At 37.0% G+C, this 27,121-nt stretch overlaps 1 protein-coding gene across 1 annotated transcript; it reads left to right on the top strand.

Annotated features, from left to right (window-relative positions):
• Positions 1-5,106: 5,106 nt before the first annotated feature.
• LOC127837149 (uncharacterized) lies at positions 5,107-25,912 on the top strand. Its single transcript, XM_052364026.1, has 3 exons — positions 5,107-5,156; positions 16,753-16,903; positions 23,670-25,912. Exons 2-3 carry the CDS (start codon positions 16,763-16,765, stop codon positions 24,009-24,011), a joined length of 483 nt encoding a protein of 160 aa, XP_052219986.1. The 5' UTR covers positions 5,107-5,156; positions 16,753-16,762; the 3' UTR covers positions 24,012-25,912.
• Positions 25,913-27,121: the final 1,209 nt, after the last annotated feature.

Below are 27,121 nucleotides of genomic sequence, written 5' to 3'. Positions count from 1 at the left end.
CATCAAGCGCAGAGGCAGTCCCTGGTACTAGTACGCATGCTACATAGTTAGCCCCTGGTTCATGTATTGAGTTGATCCCCGATGCAACAGCTCCAAAGGTGCCAGTTGGCGTGGAGGCTTACCAATGTAATGAACAGGTTTTGTCTTTTTATTTTTACACTAACCCCATACCAATTGCAAGTGTGCACAGCCAGTTGGGTTTGCATGTATCACCTTCCATTAAAAATAAGATTATTTCAGGAATATATATAAAGATATGGTTTTACTGTTAGAGTCTCAACTAGGGGAACAGGTGTATGGTTTGAACCTCAGTCAATCTGGGCAGTTGGTTATCAAACCACTTGAGCCTTCAAAATCAATAATCAATAAATACAATTGAAGCGTGGTTAGACGCATTTCTAGTATATGCTAGTATCTTCTTAACAGCACACCCTCACAGGACGCAGGGTTACTCAAGTACATGATTACAATTATGACTGCGGCAAGGAGGCATGCATGACTGGGTTGGAGAGCCTATGACCAGCAGTTTTGTTTGCGTCTTGCGGTTGATCCTACTGGTACACGCTTTGATAAAATTGAGTATAAGCTATAATTGCTATATGTGGGACCTTCAGGGGGCAAAAAGGGATTCCTTATTTAGATGACTTTATTTTTCTGTCGGGCTTTACGGTCAGGGGGAACTTTCCTGCGTAGGTGCTATGATGCGATGGTCAGTGCAAAACATCCACATCATGGAATAAGTATGACAGAGGCAATTAAGCTCGATTTAGATATGTGGTTATTTTTTTTTTGAAAAAGAAAATGGAACGCATATCCCTCCGATCTATGGTTAGACAGCAGCGTTATACAATTATATCAGACAGTGCATGTTCCCTTGATTTTGGATGTGGCTATTTTTTCAATGGAGAACGGTCATTTTTTTCCCTGGCCTAAACAATTGGGTTCGGTTATGAAAGATATCGCATTTTTAGAAATGGTCCCTGTGATTCTTAGCCTGTGCCTATGGGCTGGAAATTTGCTGCATAGGAAAGTTTTACGCCGCATAGTTATGGTTATCAATAAGCAAACATTAAAGTAAAAAAGTCTTATGCAGCTAGTGAGGGCATTTGTTATGTTAGCTATGGACTTTGGTACCGTAGTTAAGTCTTTGCATATTTCTACTCATGTTAATTATATAGCCGATTCTATTTCTCGCAAGCAATGGGACAGGTTCCGGAAGTTATTTCCAGATGCACAACAGGATCCATGCCAGATACCAGCACGTTTTCACTCTCTGATATCTCTGATATCCTGTCTGCGTCTGAGCGATTGTTAAAGGCGACATTTGCAGATAATACAACGGAAGCTTACAACAATGGTTTTCATCGATTTGAAAACATCAGAAAGAAATATAATGTACAATTACTTTGGCCCCTAACTTTAGAGCAAATTTTCATGTTTATTTCTGGGTTATCATTAAGGGGTTTGTCCCACTCCACAGCTTGTTTGTACGTGAAAGCGGTCAGTTTTTAATGTAAAATAAGGGACGTTTCAGATGTTTTTAGGCATTTGTCATTGAGAAGGCTTTGGAAGGATCTAAGAGATCTTCGGTGGGGAGGGAGTCTAGATGCCCAATAACCAAGCATATATTAAAACAGATAGTGTCAGTTTTGCCTAAAGTATGTAATAGTATGTATGAAAGTCACTTGTTCGCTGCGGCATATAGCCTTGCTTTTTTGGGGCTTTCTTAGGGTGGTCGAAATTGCCGTACATGTACCAACAAAAAAATTCTCCCTCAAGGGTTATTTCACAGTCAGATGTTTTGTTTAATGAGAAAGATGGCATAATAAAACCTGCTAAAACCTTTCTAAAACAGATCAATATGGTTCAGTGACAATTTAAAAGATAAACAAATCCACTTCAACAGAAATATGTGCGGTAAACAACATTTCGAGATTCCTGAAAAGACGCCCACCTATTAGTGGACCATTTTTCTGTCATTTAGATGGAAATCCCTTAAAGGGATCTTTTCACGGTTTGGTAAATTGACAAAATTGAAAAAAGTTGTTTCAGATTCGCAAATTTTCGGTTCAGTTATGATATTTCCGAGGAAAAAGTATTACTGAACATTTGCCATGGTCTAATATAGCTATTATATGCATCGTTTGGCGATTTAAAAAAAACAACTAAAAATTATAAAGCGTTGCAACGCGAAACGATTAAATAATTTGGAGAGTTCTGGTGTTGTCGTTTAAATTTGTGAAACTACGAAGATTGCTTATATAAGGTATAAAATACGCGTCTTTTGTTTGCTTGGCAGGATAGCTCAGTTGGCTAATGCGTTTTTACTTCAGGATTCGGGGTCACTGGTTCGAGCCCTGCTGCGGGCTAATTTTTTTCCTTTTTTTAAATTTTATTTTTGATTTTTAACTGGAGATTTAAATTTTAATGTTTACCTTTATCAATATAAAGCATTTAATTACAAACTTCAAAACACTCCAAAATCTGTGAAAAGGCCCCTTTAACGAGAGGGACAATTTTCAGCCATTTTTAAAAAAGCTTTGGGCTGCTTGCAGCTGGATTACGGCAAGTTTACATCGCATTCTTTTAGAATAGGGACAGAAACTTCTGCGGCAATGGCAGGTTGTGATGTCGAAACTATAAAGAAAGCTGGTTGATGGCGTTCAGAGGCGTATCGGGTTTATCTTAAGCCTGAATCCATTTATACATTACCACAAATGTCTTTTTTCAAGCTGCAGCTTGTCGTTACCTGTTTTGTTATAGTAAGGGCATTGTTGTAACTAGAACAAAGTATGTCTAGATCCAAGCAAAGTGTGGATCCTTGGTTCATCCATAGTCAAGCTAGCTTTTGTATCGGCGAGACAAGGGCCGGAAGTTGAAAATCTGGGTTTAACAGACGCAGACATAATGTGGCAGGGATGTGATGGTTTGTCACTGTTGGACGTTGTCGGAAAATTAAAGACATTGAAGAAAGTTCCTGATACACCAGATTTGATCATATTACACTGCGTTAGTAATGACTTGGGTCGTCTGGATTTTAAAAAAACATTCGTTCTTTCAGTTTCAAGTGCAAAATTGTGTGGTCCGAAATTTTTGCCACGCAGTTCGTGGCGTTATTCAGATGATCTTGGCGCTATGAACTCTTGTAGGATAAGAATAAACAGTTACGCTGCAAACAAAACTAATAAATTATGCACATGAATTAGGGTTTCTATATGAAGTATGATAAATTAAGGGAAGTAACTTCAGCATTATTCGCTGCAGACGGAGTACACCTGTCCTCCCTTGGGTATTATGTCTTTATTGAGCAGATAGCGGGTGCATTGCATGCGTTCAAAAAGGGGCCTCAAACTGTTTTGAGTAAATCTCTGGACAGTTAAATGATTCCCGTACTCAGCAGGCAAACAGTATTAGTTTAGGTTCGATGTCACCAAAACATCATTAGCATTTCTAGTTCTTTTGGCGGTAACCTCACCGAGTTTGTAGATACGTCTGCAAACTCGTTGCGCTGCATTGCGGACAGCGACCTCACAACATAACTTTTTTATACTTAAGTTGGTATTCTAATAGTTTAAATTGGCATTGATGCCTGCTACCCAGTTGCCGTAATTTTGAAGTTAGTCTTTTGTGAAAGTTTTAAATTTAAAGTTAGCCTCAGTTGGGTATACAATTTTCAAGTTAGCCTTTGTGGCATTAACTGAAATTCAGTTGCCGTAAATTTGAAGTTAGCTTTTTGTGACATTTTAAATGTGTAGTAAGCCTCAGTTGGGCATATATTTTTTTAATTCAGCCTTTGTGGCATTAACTGTTTACTGGTAGGCTGTCCTAAAAGGCACAATTTGCTCGACAGCCTGTTGAATCGAAGTTGTGATCGACTCGTTGAGTACGGGAACCATGGCCACAAGTCAAAACCGGGGAGCAAGACAGTCTAGTCGAATTTAAATGTAAAATATTCCGTGAATAAATGTGTTTGCAACGGTATAATGTTTTATGTGTTTTTTTGTCGATGGGGTGTCGAACAACGAAACTGCTTTGTTGAAATCCGGATATATAAAATAGTACAATTTAGCTTAGAAAAAAGCATGCAAGATTTCTTGTTTGGTCAGGATCTCACTGGGTAGTCGTTGTCCGGCAATCGGTTGTCCTCCTATCTCCCAATAATAGCGGCTTAATATCGTTAATCGATAACCGATCGTTAATGGATTGCTTTGTTCTGTTCCGTTTTCTCTGTAAAAAAGTAAGGGTGTCACTGTACTCCGTGGGACAGTATATCGTAATAGTCTCCCCTCGGTACGGCTCACGATACGCCTCCGAGTCCGTACGGTACGGTTTGGTACGGCATTTTCTATGACGCATTCAAGGGAAGTAACTGTAATTCGCCCCAAAAATGGCGGAAGTTGAATTGAAATCACCTCCAGCGAGCTTCTAATGAAAGATATGGAAGCATTTTGTGTTATCAGTAAGAAAGTGGTAGGAGTTTATTCCGAATAAACATTTGTTTATATCACGACTTTAGTCGCTACGAATTTCCTAAGCAGGAGCTATAATTTTCAACCATTCAAAAATGTTCTCTGTCACCTACGTCACGAAACAAGGTGCAATATTTGACTGGTTCTACGAATTGCGCTTGGAGTTGTTTACGGCACAAGCAAAGATAGCCAGTTTGACTAGTTGGTAAACACGTTTTTTTTTGTAACTTAAATAATCTTTCGAAGTAAAAGAAACATACAGCAGTCCGTAGTTTTTAAACATATTCATAATTTAGTGTTCATATTTAATCAAAGTTTTAGGTTTGTTAATAATAATAACTTATTGTCAATTCGTGTACTTTCATGACATTATATGGTATTTTGTATATTGTATGACAAATATGTAGAGGTCTTTAAATAAAATTGAAAAATGGTTTTGAATGGTTTGTATGTTGTTTCCATCTGACGATACGTATCGCGATACGTATTGTATCGTACACACTGACCGCGATACGTATCGTATCGTAAGGTGAGCGTAACGTGACACCCTTAAAAAAATAGGGATATTTTGATCGGAGTTAGTTTAACACCGCCTTTCGTAAAATTGTAGGGATAATTTGATCGGGATGATGTTGGGTTTACACCGCCTTGCCACTTCCTCTTTACGGATCAGGTGAAAATTGAAAGGTTCGTAAAAATGTTGTTCAACAATTTAGGCAAAAATCGGTTTCTTGCCAATGGTCTGCTTTGTTTTTTTCTCAATGGTGTGTTTAACCTACTAAAGGCGTCGTAGTAATCTGTGTCTTCGTGAAATATTGTTCATTTCGAGTAATACCACGGTGTATTTAAAATATCGGTTGAACATTTCACATCGAATATCTCTACATTTTGGGCTTTAAAAAGCGGACAAAGGAAAGCCATCGTGGCGTGATATTGACATTTCCATAATATTGATCACATTGATTGGCACCGCTCAGTGTACACGGCAATGTTTGTTCGTAGTTGGATATGCGCTTTTATAGACCGGAATGTAAGTGAAATATTTCTGTTCAGATTTATCTGGTCTGTTTTGACGACTGCAACTATAACAGACAAGATCGATTGAAAACGGCAGACAAACGCTGTAACTGTTGAAAATTATTGACATTGGTCCGTTAAGTTGGTCGACTTAAAGTTTAAAGGGACTTATTCTTAGATTTTCGTATTTAAAAAAATGACATTCACTGAATTTACTTACAAACCTTTAATATTTGTTATAATTAAAACTAGAAATGGCGCGGCAGAGGCCGACGCGTATCCCCACGCCGCATGTTTGACCCTTGGGGCGCCCCAGGGTTGGTAATGGGGCCATGCATAGTTGGGATTGACCGTATTGCCATAAGAGATGTTCAGTATCAATTTGAAGTAAATCGGTTTAGAAATGAAGAAGTGAATGTAAAATAACATAAACAAATGAGTGAAAATATCTGACCCGGTCCCATTCCGACCTCCATAACTTTTGACCCAGGGGTCAGATCAAAATTCCAAATAGTGCACGGTCGCACATATGCTCATAGCTACCATGTGTGTAAGTTTCAAGGTTCTAGTGCTAAAAGTGTAGGAGGAGATAGTGGCCAGGACGGACGGACAGACGACGGAGATAACCACAATATCCATTCGTTTATCAGAAAGCGTGGGGATAATTTATTATAACATAAACGAAAAGATAAGTGAAATAAACAGCCTTCCGTGTTGGCTTGAACCCGGGACCTCTAAAAGCTAAAGCGAATACGCTACCACCAGCACGCAGGCTTTAACATTTGAAGGCAATTTTAAACGCTATTTCGTAAATACACGACGTCTCGATACACGTTTTCTTTCTAAATTATCAATGAAAAGGGCCATAAACGGTTTACTTTTGTTTACAATTTTGATTGATTATTATCCGCAGTCCACACAGGCTTATCAGGGACGACACTTTCCGCTGCTATGGTATTTTTCGTTAAAGGAAGTCTCTTCTCAGCAAAAATCCATTCTAAGCGGAACGTGTCGTCCCTGATTAACCTGTAATGACTACACAGGCTAATCTGGGACGACACTTTGTGCACATGCATGCAGCCCAGGTTTACCAGAACGAGGCTCAAATTATCCGGACAGTTTTCTCGACTTCTTACTTTATTCTGTTGTAATATTTGATGGTCTCAAGACACGACAATATGGTAATGATCTGAACCATGAAATGGAACGTTTTGTTTGAATAAGAACAGACTTGAGAGAAAAACATTTTTTTATGTTTGTATGGCATGTTGATAAACGACAAATCGTGCGACGTAAGAAGTGAATTACAAACATTGAATATTTGAAAATGATTATTTGTAATCACCTGCGTCGTGATGTTTAATGTTTTGTTACTGTTTATGTACTTATTGCGTGTACTTCATTTTTAATGGCTAATGTTAACGGTCGTAGATTGCAGTTGTCGATGTCGTTAACATCAAGGCAAATAATCGGTGAAAGGTTCAAACCGGTTAAAATAATCGGTGTAAGGTACGAAACGGTTTAAGAAAAGTACGGAATCCGGATAGAGCCATCTATAATCTCGCCCTTCTTTCATCAAGGGCGACACCCGTCACACGAAGCGATACACGATATTTTGAATAATAAAATATCGTGTATCGCTTCGTATGTGGCATAAAATATCGTGTGTCGCTTCTTGTTTCGTGTGTCGCCCTTTGAACGCGAGACACGAAATTTTGCACGTTACTCAAAGTGACACTCGATATTTTGCGTGATACACGAAGCGGCAACCGATAATTTGCGCGATACACGAAGCGACACGCGATATTTACCACGATACATCGCCTTTTGGGCTACCTACACAAAGCGAAAGGCTTGCTTACTATCAAAATTCATGAACTCGTTTAATAAAATATTGTATGATATGACAACTCTAGCCAGATCATATATATATATTTGCTTGTTTGATTGTTGTTTAAAAAGTTAAAGAGGCATATTAACAGTATTGCCCTATATTAAGCAAAATATTCAAAATAACACAAAGTCCAAATTTATTTAACATAAAAACCTGATAAACAATACTTTACTGTATTGATGAAATCCTTAAAAAAAATTAAAACGCCAAAAATACATAATTTCAAAAACGGTCCCAATAGGGTTTGAATCACGCCTCACAGAACTCGCAAGCTTCAATTAATATTTTCTACGCGAAAGTACCGTAAAAAGACAATTATCTTCAGTGAGCATGCACATAGCAGGATACTCGGGCATATTTCATTCATAAATTATTTACAATTTGTACTATTTTCTTATCTCTTTTAATATCATTTATTTATATCATTTCATGTACAGTCAGTTGTTTTATTAGTTATTATGTAAGTTTCTGTTGTGCCATTTTCTGTGCGTGTTGAGCTCAACTGAGCACTTTAGTGCTCATGGTGAATTTATGTGAAAGACCTGTGTCCGTCGTGCGTCGTCCGTCGTCAACACTCTACAGGTCACATTTAATTTCCAATCTTAATTGAAATTTGTCAAAATGTGTGGTTCAATGATCCATTGTATGTGTCTAAAAAAATGGTTCGAATCGGTAAAACAAATAGCCGTCAAAGGAGAGAGGGGTTATTTACCTTGTATTTTTTTAGTTTAAAAAAGCTTGTGAACAATCTAGAAGTCACATTTTTGCCCAATCATCATGAAATTTAGTCAAAACATCGATTTTATTGATATCTCGAACGAGTTCGAAAATGGTCCTGATCAGTGGAAAAAACATGGCCATCAGGGTTGGGGCAGTTTTCTCTATATGTATATTGTGAAAACATGTGAACAGTCTAGAAGACACATTTTTTGCCCAATCTTCATGACATTTGGTCAGATTATGTGTTTCCTGGATACGTCCGTTGAGTTGTAAAATAGTTTTGATTCGTCTAGGAACATGGCTGCTTGGGGAGGGTCATTTTCCTTATAGTTCTAAAATAAAAAAAGCTTGTGAACACTCTAGAAGTCACATTTTTTGCCCAATCATCATAAAATTTGGTAAAAACATTTGTTTTAATGGATATCTCGGACAAGTTTGAAAATGGTCGTGATCAGTGGAAAACCATGACCGCCAAGGGAGGGGCAGTTTGCTTTATATGTATAAAGTGAAAACATATGAAATTAGAACACTCTAGAAGACACAATTTTTATCTCAACCAATCTTCATGAAATTTAGTCATAACGTTTGTTTCCTTTATCTGCAGTTTATATGAATATAGACATATGTTAACAAATCTTCTAAAGACGTTCAAAGTCCACGTAGACTGCCGGTGAGACTATAACTTAGGATTGCCTATTATTCAGGAGAGCGACCTAGGGCCCTCTGGGACCACTTGTTTAAAGTATTAACTGATTCTTTGAATAATATTTGTTTTTATAATTGATCATAAAACCAAATAGCATTTTGCGATTTTGTGTGTTCATTTATGTAGTTCTAGTAATTTATTCTCACAAAGAATGTTTCATTTATTCCATGTGTATAAGTACCGGTACTTTTAAGTTCAGATTTTGGTGCACATTGTTTTCAGTTTGTTTGTTTTAATGTGCTTTGTTGATAGCTTTTATTGTACCATTTGCTGAGCCACGTTTAGTTAATATTTTCTAGAGTTAGGCTGTCTGCAACAGTAAACAGGAGGCATATTATTTAGATAATGGCTGTCCTATTTGTCTGCATGTATATCCTGACAAATCATGCACCAAACTGCTAGCTTCCACACTTTGAAGTGTGTTTGGCATTGACTTAAAGTAAATGATAAAATAAGACCTCACTTTGACCTTGACCCAATCCGAACTTAACCTTGACTCAATTAGACTTAACCTGGACACAATTTAGGTTAAACCATGACTCAATCCAGACTTAACCTTGACTTGACCCAATCCAGACTCTACCAGATTAAGACTAATCATTGACCATATCCAGACTTAACCCTGACCCAATCCAAACTTAACGTTGACCCAATCCAGACTTAACACTTACCAAATCCAAACTTAGCCTTGACCCTATCCAGACTTAACCTTGACCCAATCTAGATTTAACCTCGACCCAATCCAGGCTTAACCTTGTCCCAATCCAGATTTAACATTGACCCAATCCATATTTCACCTTGACCCAATCCAGACTTAATATTGACCCAATCCAGACTTAACATTTTACCCAATCCAGATTTACATTTACCTGATCCAGACTTAACCTTGACCAAATGCAGACTTAATATTGAGACGATCCAGACTTTACATTGACCTGATCCAGACTTAATCTTGACTAAATGCAGACTTAACGTTGACCCAATCCAGACATAATATTGACCCAATGCAGACTTATCATTGACCCGATCCAGATTTAAAATTGACCTAATCCTGACTTGACTTTGACCTGATGCATACTTAACCATGACTCAGTTCAGACTTAATATTGACCCAATCCAGACTTAACCTTGACCAAATGTAGACTTGACATTGACCCAATCCAGATTTAATATTGACCCGACCCTGACTTAACCAGACCAAATTCAGACTTAACAATGACTCAATTGAGACTTAGCCTTGACCCAATCTAGGCAAATAAGTTACTTCACAGCTGCCCAAGTCCAAGTTTGAAATGTGTTTAGGTTTGATCAGTGAGATTTAAAATTTCCTACATCTTGCTTTGTTTATGTGTTCCTTTTGGTTTCAAAAATAAAATTGAAATCTCGGAGGTGTTTTGCTCTGTATCAAGAACTGGAAAAACACCTTTACATATATCTCCTTGAGGAAGTCGCATCCAACTTATGCCCATGATGTTGTACAAACATGGCACAAAAAATTGCACCACAATTTGACAAAAGGCCATTGAAACCTAAGCCTTAGAAAGAGGGACATTGGTGTTGCGTGCAACACATCGTCTACTAATAGTTGAATTCTTGCTAGGCTATTTTAATATCCCATCATCAGTTACTCTACAAAAGATTTGTTTTGGAAAAAAAGGCCTTTGTCCTCTTAGTGCAACATTGACCTTGAAGCGAGAAATCTGTGTGATGCCCAAGACACATCGTGTGGTAGAAGTGAACATTTTTGCCATGTTATATGAAAATACTATCATCACTAATTGACTTATATTCGAGACAAGATACAATACACTACAATTTGACCTTTGACCTCTAAGTGTGACATTGACCTTGGACGTTCAAAATTTGTGAGTAAATGCACTTTCACGAGTTCTACCACATCCATTATCCCTTTTAAAAGTCAAAAGGTCAAGGTAACTGTGACAACAAGGGCAAAGTCATACCACACAGATCTATAACACAGAGTTTGTCAACAAGTGTACAACACTTTTTGAATGGTATCAATAACTGTATCAAATGTCGGGTAGGTCTGTAATACCCGACGTTTCAGGTTAAACATCTTTAGGATTCTATTTAATTGCTGCATTGGGAACAAAATACCATGTCTATTTAATAAAAATCCTAGAATCTTGGTGTATTTGAAACCAAGTTTAAAATATTCAATAATAAGCAGGGGCGGATCCAGGATTTCTGGTTAGGGGGGGGGGTATTGAAAGATGTGCTGGGGTGATTTGTGATTTATTTATCTATGGACTTATGTGATTCATTTCAGAATGGAGTAATAAATCTATGTCTGTAGAATATATGGTGATATATGTACTACACGATGATATTAACTTTGTAAAGATTGTTGCCATAGTCGATAATGGCATGACAACGAAATACGACTAATCCCTAAAGTGGAAATACCCAACCTCCCACTACGGAATACCGTTAGTGCCATAGTGGTTACACATTAAAATCCAGAGTGCGATAGTACGATGGCGACAATGCGATAGTACGATGGCGACAATGCGATAATACGATGGTGACAATCGACAATGCGACAACGCGATAGTACGATGGCGACAATGCGATAGTCATATCGTACTATCGCCATCGTATGATCGCATTGTCGCCATCTGTATTTTAATGTGTAACCACGATGGCCCTAACGCTATTCCGTATCCCACACATTATCAGCTCCCAACCTTCTTGTGCATTATAGTTTTACTAAGCAAACAAAAACCCGCTGTAAAATAACTCTTAAAAAACCTCCAGTTACAATATATATCATTCGTGTATGCGCTCTGTACCAGTGATATATGTAGTCGGATGTCTAAACTAGGTAATGCAAATATTGCTACATTAATTGTTCATCTAAAAAAGAGATCAACAGTTAATGTGATGTTGAAAAAATAATAAGATTACATTGTAAAAAATAGATTTTTGCATTCGACTCGTATACATTGAATACAGGGACGAGTACTACCATTTATTATTTAAAAAAAACTCATAAAACTTGTTTTATTATACTTTGTCGAAATTTACAAAATCTGGGTACATGAGGTCTATATTTGTTCTTGATATGTACGAGCCATTTTCAAAGTTCAACAATTATTAAATGCTACCCTATTTTTATAATCATCGTTTTTGTATATTTTCGTGAGTTTTTTTATGACAAATAGTGTATTCCCATGTATGTCATTTTTGGTAGACTCCGAATGAACACTGGATAAGCAGACGAATCATTGCTTACGGAGGAGACCGGTGCTAGCCGATGTATCACGATTGTCTGAATGAATTATCATTAAGGTCAAGATCAACGTATAAAAAAGAGCAGCAAATGACATATATACTCAAAATTTGCTAAGGACCACTTTTTATAGTATGTGTAATTTGAAGTTCACCCCTAGCTCGATTCAGCCGGCGTCGCGCATCAATGATAAATCATTACATAAAAATAAAATCAAAAACACACATTCATATATCAAAACCTGCAAAATAACAATTTAAATTAAATTAAATTAAATTGAAGATAATGTGAAAATAAAAAAAGATCCAAAGCAAATTTTGATTAGTATATATTAAAACGATTTAAGTTTTGAGTTATGTGCACATGGAGCCCAAGATAAACCACAACGTTGTTATTTTTACCGTTAATGAATTGGGTTGAAAATTTAAAAAATAATGTGGAAAAACACGACGGAGATGTCTATGTATAGTTACATGAATACCCAATAAGACACAAATCACTGTCATTGTATCATAATAAAGCATTTATCGGAGGATATTGCAGTCTGAATTCCTGTTGTCAACGTAGAGTCTTGACAAATTAATAACCTTGTACCCCTAAAGTTAAATAAGGAGTCATAAATTCGAATTTCATTTCAGTCAATGCAGTTTAAAAAAATGAAATTCGATTTAATTGTATTGCTATGCATTACATTTTCCACGCTTTAAGAAAAAGTGGTAACTTAAGTGTGTGATTTAACGATCTAGTCTCATAACAAACTTTTGTCACTATGATCTATATAGAGGTTAATCTGATCGTCATTCATAAATTGTGGTACACTGATTATTATTTTTTTTAATCTCGTGCTTGTCCAAAAATATTATAACAAAGAAAAAAATGTTCGAAAAGCGATCTTTTCTTTAAAATAATACATTTCACTAGGCATGTTTTTAAATTTCATATTACTTATAAAAAAGTATTAAGGTAATATATAATTACGTGCGAAAATCAAGCTTCAGGCCTGGCAAATTAGTTCGCAAAACATCTGACTTCTTATTAGAAAATTAAAGATAATAAGATGTATTTAAGTTTAAAAAAAAAGGTAAAAATCGGAACTGAAAAATTATTTGAAGTAGCATTTAAATGTAATGAACGGCGATCGAAATAGCGCTTTCCAATTGTGTTATGTTGTTGTGGTTGTATGTACAAAGTTTTGACATGTTAATGACTAAACCACATCAGAGACGTAGATCTACGTCTCTGACCACATTACTTGTAAACATTTGATGACAAGTCGACAAACGCTTCAATTTTATTAAAAGAACAACAACATGCAAATGTGCATTATAAATAATGAAAAAAACACTGTTTATGCGGGTACACTTTTACTAACACACATATCTAACTGCTTGATTATAGTTGTTTTTGTGATATCTTCTTAATTATGTATATGTCAATGAACCATCAATGAAATTTATTGCTGTTTGTTTTATATATCTTCCCAAAAAGTATTAATAGTAATTGTGAATAACCAGTGTGAGTGTCATATTATCCAATATTTAAATAATTAATAAAAAATCTTTTAATGCAATCATTAAACGTGAAGATATATTGGATAAAGGATGACACCGAACGAAATTAAACATACAAGTACCTTATCAATTCGTTTATACGATTTAAGAAACCTAAAGTTCAGCTTCATTATTTGTAATATTTTGAACACCGTGATTTAGTTCCTCTGTCAAAAGCATTTTATCGGATATATTTACAACTACTGTATAGATGGGCTCATGAAAGCCATAAGGTACTTCAGTCTTCCGTTAATTTCCCATGGCGCCCATTATTACTTCCACAAGTACGCATCACTACGTTGCTATGATCCTATTGGGTTTGTGAATACGATTGAAATTGACAAGATATCATTCGGAGATCGACTACTATTTCCGTATAAACTTGGGTATATATGATAGTAACGTAAATCATTTAAACTCGAATATTTAAATCTTAAGTGTAAATAAAAAGTATCTTTGCTTCCATTAGCTAAAAGATAAAGTCAAAAGATCGTATGCGCTTAACGATATTATGTCAACAATATTATTTTATGTTTCTTTCTTAACTGTCATAAAACGTTCTACCGGTAAATACCGGTAAATACGAAATACCGGCGCAAACATCAAGCGCTAAGTAAAACCTTCGATGAAACTACGTAAATATCTTCGACCAATTTTCATAAAATTATCTTCACCAATTTTCATTTTCATCAAAAAGTAATATCGAGAGGTCGAACACTTAATCACATGTATTACGCGCAGCTTTTAATCTGTATATTTCATCAAACAATCTCTCCAGTATGAAGTTTACTTTCCGTCAACATTTGACTCATACAATAACATCAAATATACAATATAAAAAATAATAACTTATACGAATAACTTCAATTATTGGTAAGTTTTTAGCCTGTCTTATTATAATGTTAAGTGTATAATATTAAACCAGTCTTATCAATATGACACACATATATATAACATTAAACGTACTGTTGATATGTCCTATGATATTTGTGACACGTCTGCTCTATTTTGTTTCGATGAAGACCGACAATTGCGTTTTTAGTATGGTATTTAAACCAGCGCCATCAACGAATTGTTTTAGAAGAACGCGCCAATGTGTAAAAACAACAAAAAATGATGTACATGAGGATGAATACGGCTGTTGCTGTTAAGTCTCGTGTATAATGCAAATAATTATATTTTCCAGAAATAACATAAAGATGGTGCTAGAATTTTAATACGACTTCCTTTCTCAGCCGTGTAGAGCCGTGTACCTGTTTTGAAAGCTGCGGGTATTGATTTCGAGCCAAAGGTCATCAATTTGTTTTAACGTAAGGCTATAATAGAAACATCACCGTTATCGGTACAGCTGCGACCATGTTTGTGTGTGTGTGCGTGCGTGCACGTGCGCGCTTGTATGTGTGACTATTTGAAAAATGTATGTGGTCATTACCGTCTGCGAATTGGCAATAACTGTTCAGAATTTAATAAGTTATAATACCATTTGTTTAGCAGCAACATAATTTTATACTCTCGCATATTTTCTTTTAAGTCAGCAAATATAATATTTATTTATACAAACAATCCGCATGGTTGATCAGTAAATGATGTATGTCAACTAAAGATTTGAAAAAAATATTACATTATATTTACTTCTTATTATAAAGGATTGCAAAGACCCATGCAGAAGTCATTTTAAGGAAGGACACTTATTTAATGCCCCGCTTTATGCGATTGTGGGTCTTGTGGTATATACTGAGATTTAGAAACCGTGCCTGACTTTGTAGCGCACAGCGTAGCTCCCGACCCGACTGCGCATTTGAGCAGCCTAGTCTGGAGCTACGCGCATTTGAGCAGCCTGATCTGGAGCTACGCGCATTTGAGCAGCCTGGTCTGGAGCTACGCGCATTTGAACAGCCTGGTCTGGAGCTACGCGCATTTGAGTAGCCTGGTCAGGAGCTACGCGCATTTGAGCAGCCTGATCTGGAGCTACGCGCATTTGAGCAGCCTGGTCTGGAGCTACGCGCATTTGAGCAGCCTGGTCTGGAGCTACGCGCATTTGAACAGCCTCGTCTGGAGCTTCGCGCATTTGAGCAGCCTGGTCTGGAGCTACGCGCATTTGAACAGCCTGGTCTGGAGCTACGCGCATATGAGCAGCCTGGTCTGGAGCTACGCGCATTTGAGCAGTCTGGTCTGGAGCTACGCGCATTTGAGTAGCCTAGTCTGGAGCTACGCGCATTTGAGCAGCCTGGTCTGGGTGTACGCGCATTTGAGCAGCCTGGTCTGGAGCTACGCGCATTTGAGCAGCCTGATCTGGAGCCACGCGCATTTGAGCAGCCTGGTCTGGAGCTACGCGCATTTGAGCAGCCTGGTCTGGAGCTACGCGTATTTGAGCAGCCTGGTCTGGAGCTATGCGCATTTGAGCAGCCCGGTCTGGAGCTACGCGCATTTGAGCAGCCCGGTCTGGAGCTACGCGCATTTGAGCAGCCTGGTCTGGAGCTACGCGCATTTGAGCAGCCTGATCTGGGTCCACGCACATTTGAGCAGCCTGGTCTGGAGCTACGCGCATTTGAGCAGCCTGGTCTGGAGCTACGCTGGTCGCATCTGGCATAAAAAATAATTTCGCATGCCGTGGCTCAAATCATTTGATAATAATGCTGCACGTTTGAATGCTTCGTAAAGTGTCTCTCATAGACGATGGAGGTTTCATTTTGGCTGAAAGGTACACTTTCAAACATGGATTGAACAACAACAAGCACATAATTGCGAATACCACAGGCAGAATATATCATAATATATTTTAATCTCATCAAATGTAAATGTATTTTACTTCATAAACACGCAGTACGAAGTAAAATACATATGTATATACATATACACACATATAATATATATATATATATATATATATATATATATATATATATATATATATATTATATATATATATATATATATACATACATATACATACACACACATATAATATATATATATATATATATATATATATATATATATATATATATATATATATATATATATATATATATAATATATATAATATATATATATATGTGCTTTATGTCATGTAATACATGTAAAAATGGAACTGCTAATACGATTTCGAAAATAAAACTGACTGGCATTTCTTTCTATTCCAGCGTGGCCATCATGCGTTATATAGCGATTCAGTACAACCTCTCCGAGCACTGGTACCCACGGGCTGACGCGCGCCCAAGCCCGCGTCGACGAGTTCCTAATTGGCAACACCTTTGTGTTCGTAAGCATTGCGCGGAGCTCTTTGTTACTTTTGTAAGTTATACGTCTTCACACAACTTAACACAAAACACAACTCGTTTTGCATTGGGCAAGACTTGCGATCAGTTTATTGACAACACACATCCACGAATATAACATATTCGTATCATACAACAATCAAGTACAATCGTAGTACAAACTTGACAGGTTAATTTTCGATCTATAAATTATGTAACAAAGTGTAACTATAATTTGTATACATCACTTCTAGTATTGTGTCCTTAATTGGTGTTTTAAAGGCCAGGGTAAAATCCAGAGATAAAAATTCATCAGAAGCCCAATGTAAAATAACTCTGGAAAACTGTACCTGAAAACAACCAATATTTTCATGTAACTGTGAACATTATGTAACACAAACATAACGTGTAATTTGAGCCAACTTACTAATTCGATTCGAATTTTAAAAAGTAAAAGTTTACTGCTCGAAGTCTAGCGTAGAACTGATCAAACAATGAACACCCCGTGCAAATTCCCGCCTATATCCACCTGAGTGACCATCACTCACGTGACAACCACACGCATGAACGAACCGCACATATACCTGTTTTGTGTGGTGCGTTATGTTTAGACATAAGTTCTGTGCTATACTCCGTAACGCACAGAACTGAAGTCTTCACACAACTAAACACAAAACACAATTCTTTTTGCATTGGGCAAGACTTGCGATAGAACAAAAACAAAGCATACCGGTAGTAAGGTTTTAAATTCGAACCGCTAATCAATTATAATTTCAATTGTCTAGTGATAAAAAGCTTTTTGTCGAGAGAATAATCAATGTATCTATCTTTAGCCCTATCAGCCTTCCATCGACCATGTCGCTTAAAACATCTCTCAGACACACCCTCGGCGATAGCCGCCGCAGTGGCTCCGCTTGCTCTTAAAGAATGTAGCCCCAAGTTTGCAAGGGGTGCAACACTTTTTAATTTGCAAACAACACACTCTTTGGCCCGTGTGTAACTTAATTTCTTATCTTTAGATAACAAAAAAACATCGTTGACCTGACCTACATGCTGGTCTAAATAAATACATATCGGACTTAAAAGACAAAGACGCACTGTCGAAATACCTAAGCAACATTGACACAGGACAAGCAGGCGTTTCCCCTTTTGAAAGAACGATTTCTCTCCCTTTCCTATAAATATCAGTTTGACTCTTTCTAATGAAAAGCTTAATTTGATCGTCAAAAAACGAAACATCGCAACATCTTAAACTACTGACTACGTCAAATCTTAGAAAACCTGCGTATGACAATAATATCATGGATAAATCTCGGAGAACAATTACATCGTTCGAATCTGAAAACATGTCATACAATCGAATTAGCGAGTCTGTATCAACGATGTCGTTCTTTGTGACGGGTCTAGAGTTGACGCGTTTTGCACACTCTAGCATGGACTTCACTATTTGATTATCTGTAGGATCTTGTAAATCGTTTATGTTGTGATACCACTTATTACCATAGAACGCTGCAAAAACAACGCTGTCCGATTTTCCGGCGTCAATTAAATTTGACAAATACAAAGCAACGTGAATAGCATGCGCCGGTTGAATTGAAAATTGTTTATCGGCACAAAGTTTTTTGAATAATTTCACCTGGTAAGAATATTTAGAAACTGTTGTTTCAGCTCTAGAGTCCAACAAATGTCCCGCCATACGTGTAATAACGTTGTCCTGATCGTCAACGTACTCGCCTGCTTCCTCGGACTTCCTCTTTAAAGTAGTTTTTAAACCAACATCTGCAAACAATATGAAAACATGTAAATCCTACACAGATTCTATTTAATTACTTGTTAAACTACTGATTTACTTAGTACGCCAGTCAAATCTCAAGGCTAACATTCTAAATGGTAAATGTTCATTACCAAACAACCCGTTATTTCCTCGACCTGGGTTTATTACACCAGTTTGTGGTAAGATGTGTACATCTTTAACATTTTTGCTATATCCGCCCTTCACATCTGTAATCAAGGGCCAAAAAGCTGAAGATTCTTACTCGGGAACAACTAAAGTACCGGCACACTCATCGTGCTCCATTTTCTTTAAACACTTTACAATGACCTGAGGTGGAGGCACCAGCCAATTGTTGACAGATGACCAACTTTGGGTGAAACAGTTCACAGCCTCAGTTCCAAGTACCCACCATTTTGAAATAAACCGTGCACATTTGTTGTTATAATGTGTAGCAAAACGATCAATCGTATGCGGACCCCATTTTACATCTAATAAAGAAAATATAGATTCTTGAATGAACCAATCGTCACAATCTTGATATCTACAAAGCTGATCAGCAATAGTATTGTCTTTCCGCGGTATCCATATCACATATAAATTAATATTGTACAAACTACAAACTCTGTGAACATCTAAACATTTACAATGTTACTCATCTACATTACTGCCTGAGTGAAAAATATACAATACGTTTTTATTATCAGAATATAAAATGACATTTTTGTTTTGTAGAATTATAACGTTACTTTTAATAACTCTATAAGCAGCCTCGAGTTCTCTCCAAGTAGAACTAGCAACTGACTCTTGCTCTGTCCATGACCCGTATACCTGTGTGCCTGTAACTATGTGCTCACTTCCGAAGCCATTGTATTAACCAGCTCACCTCTGAGAGCAACTTTACCCGAGTGTTCATTTCCGGGAACCACTGTATTTACCTGTCCACGTTTGAGAACAACTTTGCTCACGTGCTCACTTCCGGGAGCAAATGTGTTTACCAGCTCATCTGTGAGAGCATCTTAACCCGAGTGTTCACTTCCGGGAGCCACCGTATTAACATGTTCACCTCTGATATTATCTAGGTGCACGTACTCACTTCCGGGAGTCAATGCATTTACTTGCTCGAGAGTAATCATATCTAGATACTAAGTTCTAGGTACAAAAGAATTTACCTGCTCCTGCCCGGGAGCTGCATACATCAAATCTATCGGTGAAATCCTGCCACCAGATATAATTTCTGCTCGATTGCTAGAAACATACCCTCCGTACCCAACAGAACTTGCGTCTGTGAAAACACATAAATCAACTGCTTTTTCTTGTGATAATTTTTTAGCGTCTGCATTTAAGCTTCTAACATTGTCTAATCAAAACTGAAGCTCCTTTGCCGCTTCTACACTAACCTTAATCCGAGTGTTCCAGCTGGCTCGAGATAAAATACACTTGTACAGATACCGTGTCATACGGCATACAACACTCCATAGTACGCTTTTTAACGATAATATTTGTCCTACAACGCCGGCTAATACACGCACGAGTAATAAGCAACTATAGTCTTTCAACGACTGAAACAACGCGGACTTAAGGGCGATTTCCAGCCTACAAATTCTTTCTTCTGTAATATATAGCCGATCTAGACAAAAGTCTAACTAATGCCCTAGCCAAATGGCATGCAAATTAGGTTTCCAAATACATTTATCTTCTGTCAACAAAAAACCTGTATCGAGCAAAATCTGCTTTACATAATAATTAGTCTGCAAAGCTTTATCGAACGAATTATCTCCTCCTATGCCGTCGTCTAAAAACATTATAACTTTAAAACAGAAGGACCTCCAGTGTTTAATCAAAACTCTGAGAACCTTTGTGAATATGTGTCACGCCGAACAAACTCCGAACGGTAAAGAATTATAGACGTAATATTTAACGTCACCGTCAACAATCCAACTGAACCCTAAATAAGTTGTATGTTCTGCAGAATATCTATGTGGTGGTAAGCTCCTTTCAAATCGAACGTGAACACAAAAGTACCTTTATCAAAAAGGTTTTGTGCAATATTTATGTCATCGAATTTTATTTTGAACATATGTAAACATGGATTTATGTGCCGACAATCCAAAACAAGCCTAGGTTTTCCGATACGATTATAGGCAACCGTTAAAGGATTCACAACATGAGGTTGTAGACAAACCTCAGAAATTACACCTTTTCGAAGCAAACTGTTTATCTCTTTACTCACGAAATCGGGATTTATACGTGCAGACTTATTATTTTTAAGGAATACCTGTTCCGGAATAACTTTGAAGGGCAATTTGTAGCCTAGATGTATAACGTCTAAAATATAAACATCGTCTGTTATTTCTACCCACCTTTGAATACAATTTCTTAAACGCCCTACTGGTGATGCTCTCTCGTCAGAAGTACTGGGAAATATATTGTGCTTACTATCATGCACTAATTCTGAATCACCTTGCAAACGCCCGGTTGCTTTATGAACGTCCTTTGATATACCTATACATTCTAATTCTGCACAATATGATAAGCTACTTATCTTGTTATTCATTGCTACGGGCTGCGGACATTCGTTTTTCCAGTGGCCCTGTTTACCACACATGAAAAAACAAGCCTGGCCGAGGCCTAACGAAACCCGTATGCGCAGACGCCCCATGAACAGTCTACCCTTCCGGACGGCGATATGGCCAGTTTCGACGCGGCTTCTTCCCCTTGTCGGATTTTGCTTTACGGATAGCGCGCGCCTCCGCCTTTTGAATACGTTTTTCATCCTCGCTGTCACTGGCGATGGGATTAGTGGTATACTCATTTACCACACGTCAGCCTAGCGCTGTCGTGTCTGCCATCAAGATGAGTTTTTGTCTCTGGCGTAGAGCCTTTTCCGCTAAATAAGCAGAGAAAAGACATAATTTTATATAGTAATGTGCATCAAAATTGAAACGCAAGACACACGCCTGTAACACGTGTTGCTATGTGTTTATATAACAAACGTATTCGAATCATTATTTACCTTTGATTAGAGCTTCTTTTGCGGACTGAATGTTGTTTGAATCAATTGCTGTGCTTGCAATATCAATGTTTTCCAAGATTTTGGCATTGCTTTTGTACTGCTCTTCATTACTTTTTCGTTTAAACTGTGGAACGTCTAAAAACGAACATTGTGATTATCCACTTATCTTATTTATCATTCCGCTTATGCTGCTCAATAACGCGTCGTTGTTGGATTTCACTGCATCCTTTATTCTCTCTTTTATGTAGCCCTTCATGCCTGACGACTCGCTTGTCTCCATTGTTGAACACGATGTGGGATTTGTACACGAATACAAGTTTACTGATCGAAGTCTAGCGTAGAACTGACCAAACAATGAACACCCCGTGCAAATTCCCGCCTATGTCCACCTGAGTGACCATCACTCACGTGACAACCACACGCATGAACGAACCGCACATATACCTGTTTTGTGCGGTGCGTTATGTTTAGATATAAGTTCTGTGCTATACTTCCTAACGCACAGAACTTAAAATTATGTGTTACGTTTTGGTCTGTAATTTGTTTGGGGATTTCGCCATTTTCAATAGTTGTTAAGTCGTAAAGCGAATTATCAGTTTACCAACTCACAATTTGCTGGGTTAGCTGGTTGATCGAATATTTATGCCAGTAGCTGACAACTTGAATCAGATCAAGGTTGGAGATTACCAAAGAAAGGCTTTCAAGAACGATCCTAAACAGTTATCCAGCCGGGTCGCGGATCGAAACCGCAATGCTTGGCTTTGAAGTTTACCGCTAGCTCTCACTTCACACAGCTGTATTTATTTTTATTAAGTACAGAATAATTAAAGTAGTAAGTGAATGATGTTATTTAGTCTGGATTCCATTTGCATTCCATTTTTCTTTTATTTGATGTTGAAAGTACAATTAATGGTTTATGTATTTATACACGAAATTGTTTCAGATTTGCAACTTTTCGTCGTCGTTAAGATATTTGCGAGGACACGGTAATACTAAACATTAACCATGCTCTAAATATCCATTAAATGCATCTTTTGACGATTAAAAAACCTGAAAATTATAAAGCGTTGCAACGAGAAACGATTGAATAACTTGGAGAGTTCTGTTGATGTCGTGGAGAGTTCTGTTGATGTCGTTATATTTGGAGAGTTCTGTTAATGTCGTTATATTTGGAGAGTTCTGTTGATGTCGTTATATTGGGAGAGTTCTGTTATGTCGTTATTTGGGAGAGTAATGTCGTTATATTTGGAGAGTTCTGTTGATGTCGTTATATTTGGAGAGTTCTGTTGATGTCGTTATATTTGGAGAGTTCTGTTGATGTCGTTATATTTGGAGAGTTCTGTTGATTTCGTAATATTTGGAGAGTTCTGTTGATGTCGCTATATTTGGAGAGTTCTGTTGATGTCGTTATATTTGGAGAGTTCTGTTGATGTCGTTATATTTGGAGAGTTCTGTTGATGTCCTTATATTTGGAGAGTTCTGTTGATGTCGTTATATTTTGTGACGCTACGAGGATGGCTCATATAAAGTATGAAAAACCATTACAAATTGTATCATAACGGATTGCCGACTGGTCTAAGCGTTAGACTTTTTAGTCCATGCGGGTCAGTGGATCGAGCCCAGTTGATGGTTACTTTTTTCTTTTTTTAATTAAATTCTTATTTTTCACTAGATTTTTATAGATCCAATGTTTACATTTATCAGTATAAAGCATTTAATGACAAGCTTCAATACATGCCAAAATCTGTGAAAAGGTCCCGTTAATCTTAGTTTCATATTTATATTTCGATTTACCGCAGTTCCTTGCAATAACCGTAATTTATTATTATTACTTATCAAATATTGTATTAAACAAGCATATGACAACATCATGAAAACAATCGTAAGCATATACAGCTTCATGTAAAAAAATACCATAGTTAAACCTATTTTACTTAAGTCACCGTATCAAAATTGTAGAATGGGTAAATAGATTTTAGTACATATGCAAAGATCAAATGCATTATCCATTTTTAGTTCCGGAGCAAAATACCCGTGGGTCGTTTCACAAAACAGCCGCTTGATCAGCAAAAGATCCAGGCAGCACGCGAGGAGATCGCAAAGTCCGTCACGCACATCGCTGACTACTTTCTCAACGGCAAACCCCTCAAAGCAGGCGATAACACCTCCGCCGCAGACGTTCTCGGCGTCTGTGAAATGGTGCAGATTGCCGCAGTTGGAGAGGAGGCCCTTTATGCGAACAACGAGGTCGTAGTTGCGTGGGTGGAAAGAGTCAAGTCCAAACTGCAACCGCATTATGATGAGTGCGTAGGAAAACTAGATGGTGTAAAGAAAATGTATGAGAATGCTAAGGAATAAGGAATGTTCATACGTACGGTACAATCCCTTTCTGGCAATCTATATACCTCCCATATTGTTTTTAAGTGTTCTTATATGAATGTTTTTGAGCAATCTTGGTACAATTCAATAAAAAAAAGCATCTTATTAATTACATAAAAATTATTTACATTTAACTTTGAATGTGAACCTTATCTTATTTTTTTTCCAAACAAATTGCGAAAATGTCTTTCAAAACTACGATTATCGTCTTTTAAATTAGCCACTGAAACATGCATAGCTATCAATATAGAAAATGTAATGTCAGAGATATTGAAGACAACTAGCATCATTCATGAGAAGTCCAGCCTACCATTCACTTCGGAACGAATAAATCAAAGCCTACTATTATAAAAGACAAAGCATGATTAAATTTGTTGACAAACATGTAAGAAACTGGAGCAAGTTCAAATATAGAGCCTAAACGTAGCCCCAATCTTGATATAGTTGTTAAAGTATTAAGTAATTAGTTAATTTTCGTCTTATAGTGTTACTTTATATCAATTTGTCTTGTATAACGTTCTAATACATGCACTATGTGTATGGTTTTCATTCACCATATGTATATGTACAAGTTCTTATCAAATTCGTTTTATTGATCATCTGTATATGTTAGTCTTGCAAAACTTAAATAGTTAAGTTACATATATTGTTATTCGTAACAAAATAAATTTTTGTACAATTAAATATTTAAACTATTTATTTTGTACTATAAATTTAAAAAAAAATCATTTAGAGCCTTAATGCATGTTACAATTTTAGTAATCCCTGCCACAATTGTTTAAAGTTATTCAAATTTTGACTTATAAGCTTGTCTTGATCTTAGTTCTTTTTCATATCAACACGTCTTTTAAACGTTTAATAACTGTACAGTGTGTATGGTTTTCATCCTCCTAAATGTTTGTAAGAGTAAATAATTTAATTCATTCTATTAATTATCTGTATATTTTAGTCTAGGAAAATACAGTCTGTCGGGTTAATTATATCAGATCAAAGCATAACGAATCGTTTTCGTTGTCGCATGTCTTCACCACTGAAGTTGTAGCTGATCTTATGCTGCTTTTCCTTCACAACAACGGCACTGTGTTAAACGTAAATCAAGTCGACAGTGTGACGAGCAAGATAACATTCATTGGGGAACATTATCGGAAAAATCATCGATTAAATTGTGCTATGGTAAATTGAATACGAATAGCATAAAAATTATATTATTTCTGGTTGCAATGGGCTTTATAAGCATACATTATGCTTTTGGATCGTTTCATTTTATTTGCACTAGGATCATTTGTTCAAGTGTGTCACGATTTTAATAAGACCCTAACAGTATACTTAGTGAGGAACGCCAGTCTGTTTCTGGTGTTTGACTGACTCATAAAGAGATCATAAAGAGAGGTCTTTGTTTGACAACAATTTCCAGTGGTTTAATAAGTAAACACATAACTTTGAGCGTTAACTACTCTCGATATTATTGGTTCTCCGTCCTCTGAATAAATAGTTCAAAATGTCACGTCACATTTGATTAAACGTATCTTGCGTCATGCCTTGCCACAACATGCTTTCTGTCTTTTTCGTGTGGATGTTTTCAATATCAATGTCCAAACCAACATTATAAAGGTTAAGTAAATTTTAATGTACAGAATTATGCTGCTTTTGAAATAGCTAATAACTGGCGCCCTAAACAATCGGATTGTGCGCAATAATGCTAAATGAATATCGAAAATCCTCACACTGACGCCGAGATATCTTTTTTAATGTGCGTAGTCTATAATCTGTTTATTGATATTCATTTATACATAATTTATAAAGAAGTATTGTTTGTATTCAAGATCAAACAACACTTATGTATATGTTTATTTAAACATTTTAGTGGGACCGGTTCACAAATGCTCGTTCACTGAGACTCGATTGGTAATTGTCGACTCGGGTACTACTTACACGTTATCCGGGTTCTCTTACGTATTATAATAAGTTACACTATTTTAAAAAGTACCCCGAAGTATGGGTTCTTTAAAGAGTATTTTCCGTGCATTTTAGTATAATTAAGAGTACCCTGTGTTCTTTTAAGCAATATTTGAGCCGACAACGACCAATTGAGCTTCAGTAAGGGTAGTCGATCGCAAAAGCTAACAAAAACAACAACAGTACGAGATAACAAGAGTTAAGTTCACAATATCAGCCTTTGCCGCCAATTTAGACGCAGAAGATATAAGTTATAGTTACATAAGTAGTATCCTGTTTGTTAAATGGAATGTTAAGCGGATTGTTGACCCAGTGAGCAACTGGCGGAAAACTTCTTCAACATTTTATTGATTATTGATTATTCTGGTCACATCCTGGGTTAACAGCTACGCTGAAAACGCTGAAAACAAAGGATAAATTCTTTTTATAGCCCCATAAACTCACAACATCTACGAATAGTTCGAACAATATTTTGAAAAATAAAGTTAACACATAAAAAATCAGCGTTCCTCATAGCAAAAGCAAACATTTCAACGCTAGATGTGGTCTTGTAACATAGATAAAAAGAGATACGAAAGGCTCGTGTGTTTTATATAAAATATAATATACAATTATATTCCAGATGAATTTCCCGCGACGATATTCGAACATTAACGAGCGAACGCAAAGATTCGGACAGCGCCGGAAGTACGACGTTGCTCCCATCATGCTTCCGACGCTGCCGAATGCCAAGATTAAATGCGGGTTTCTGTCAATGACCATGAACACATGTTCGGCATATAAATGAAATTCATTGAGTAGAATAAGATCTGCGGGGTTGTTGCACATACCATCACACCGACGCCGACGAATAGAAAAGCGCGGAATATCCGAAAAGTACTCGCTCTAAAACGTGTTTGCATACAGATATAGACAGGGTGCAGGATCACGTGTTTGCATACAGACATAGACAGGGTGCAGGATCACGTGTTTGCATACAGACATAGACAGGGTGCAGGATCACGTGTTTGCATACAGACATAGACAGGGTGCAGGATCACATGTTTGCATACAGACATAGACAGGTGGCAGGATCACGTGTTTGCATACAGACATAGACAGGGTGCAGGATCACGTGTTTGCATACAGACATA

Source organism: Dreissena polymorpha, chromosome 1, assembly GCF_020536995.1.
Source record: "Dreissena polymorpha isolate Duluth1 chromosome 1, UMN_Dpol_1.0, whole genome shotgun sequence".
In the NCBI taxonomy this organism is placed as follows: Eukaryota; Metazoa; Mollusca; class Bivalvia; order Myida; family Dreissenidae; genus Dreissena; species Dreissena polymorpha.
The sequence above is the reverse complement of the archived record's forward strand: the minus strand, read 5'-3'. Positions and strand labels throughout refer to the sequence as shown.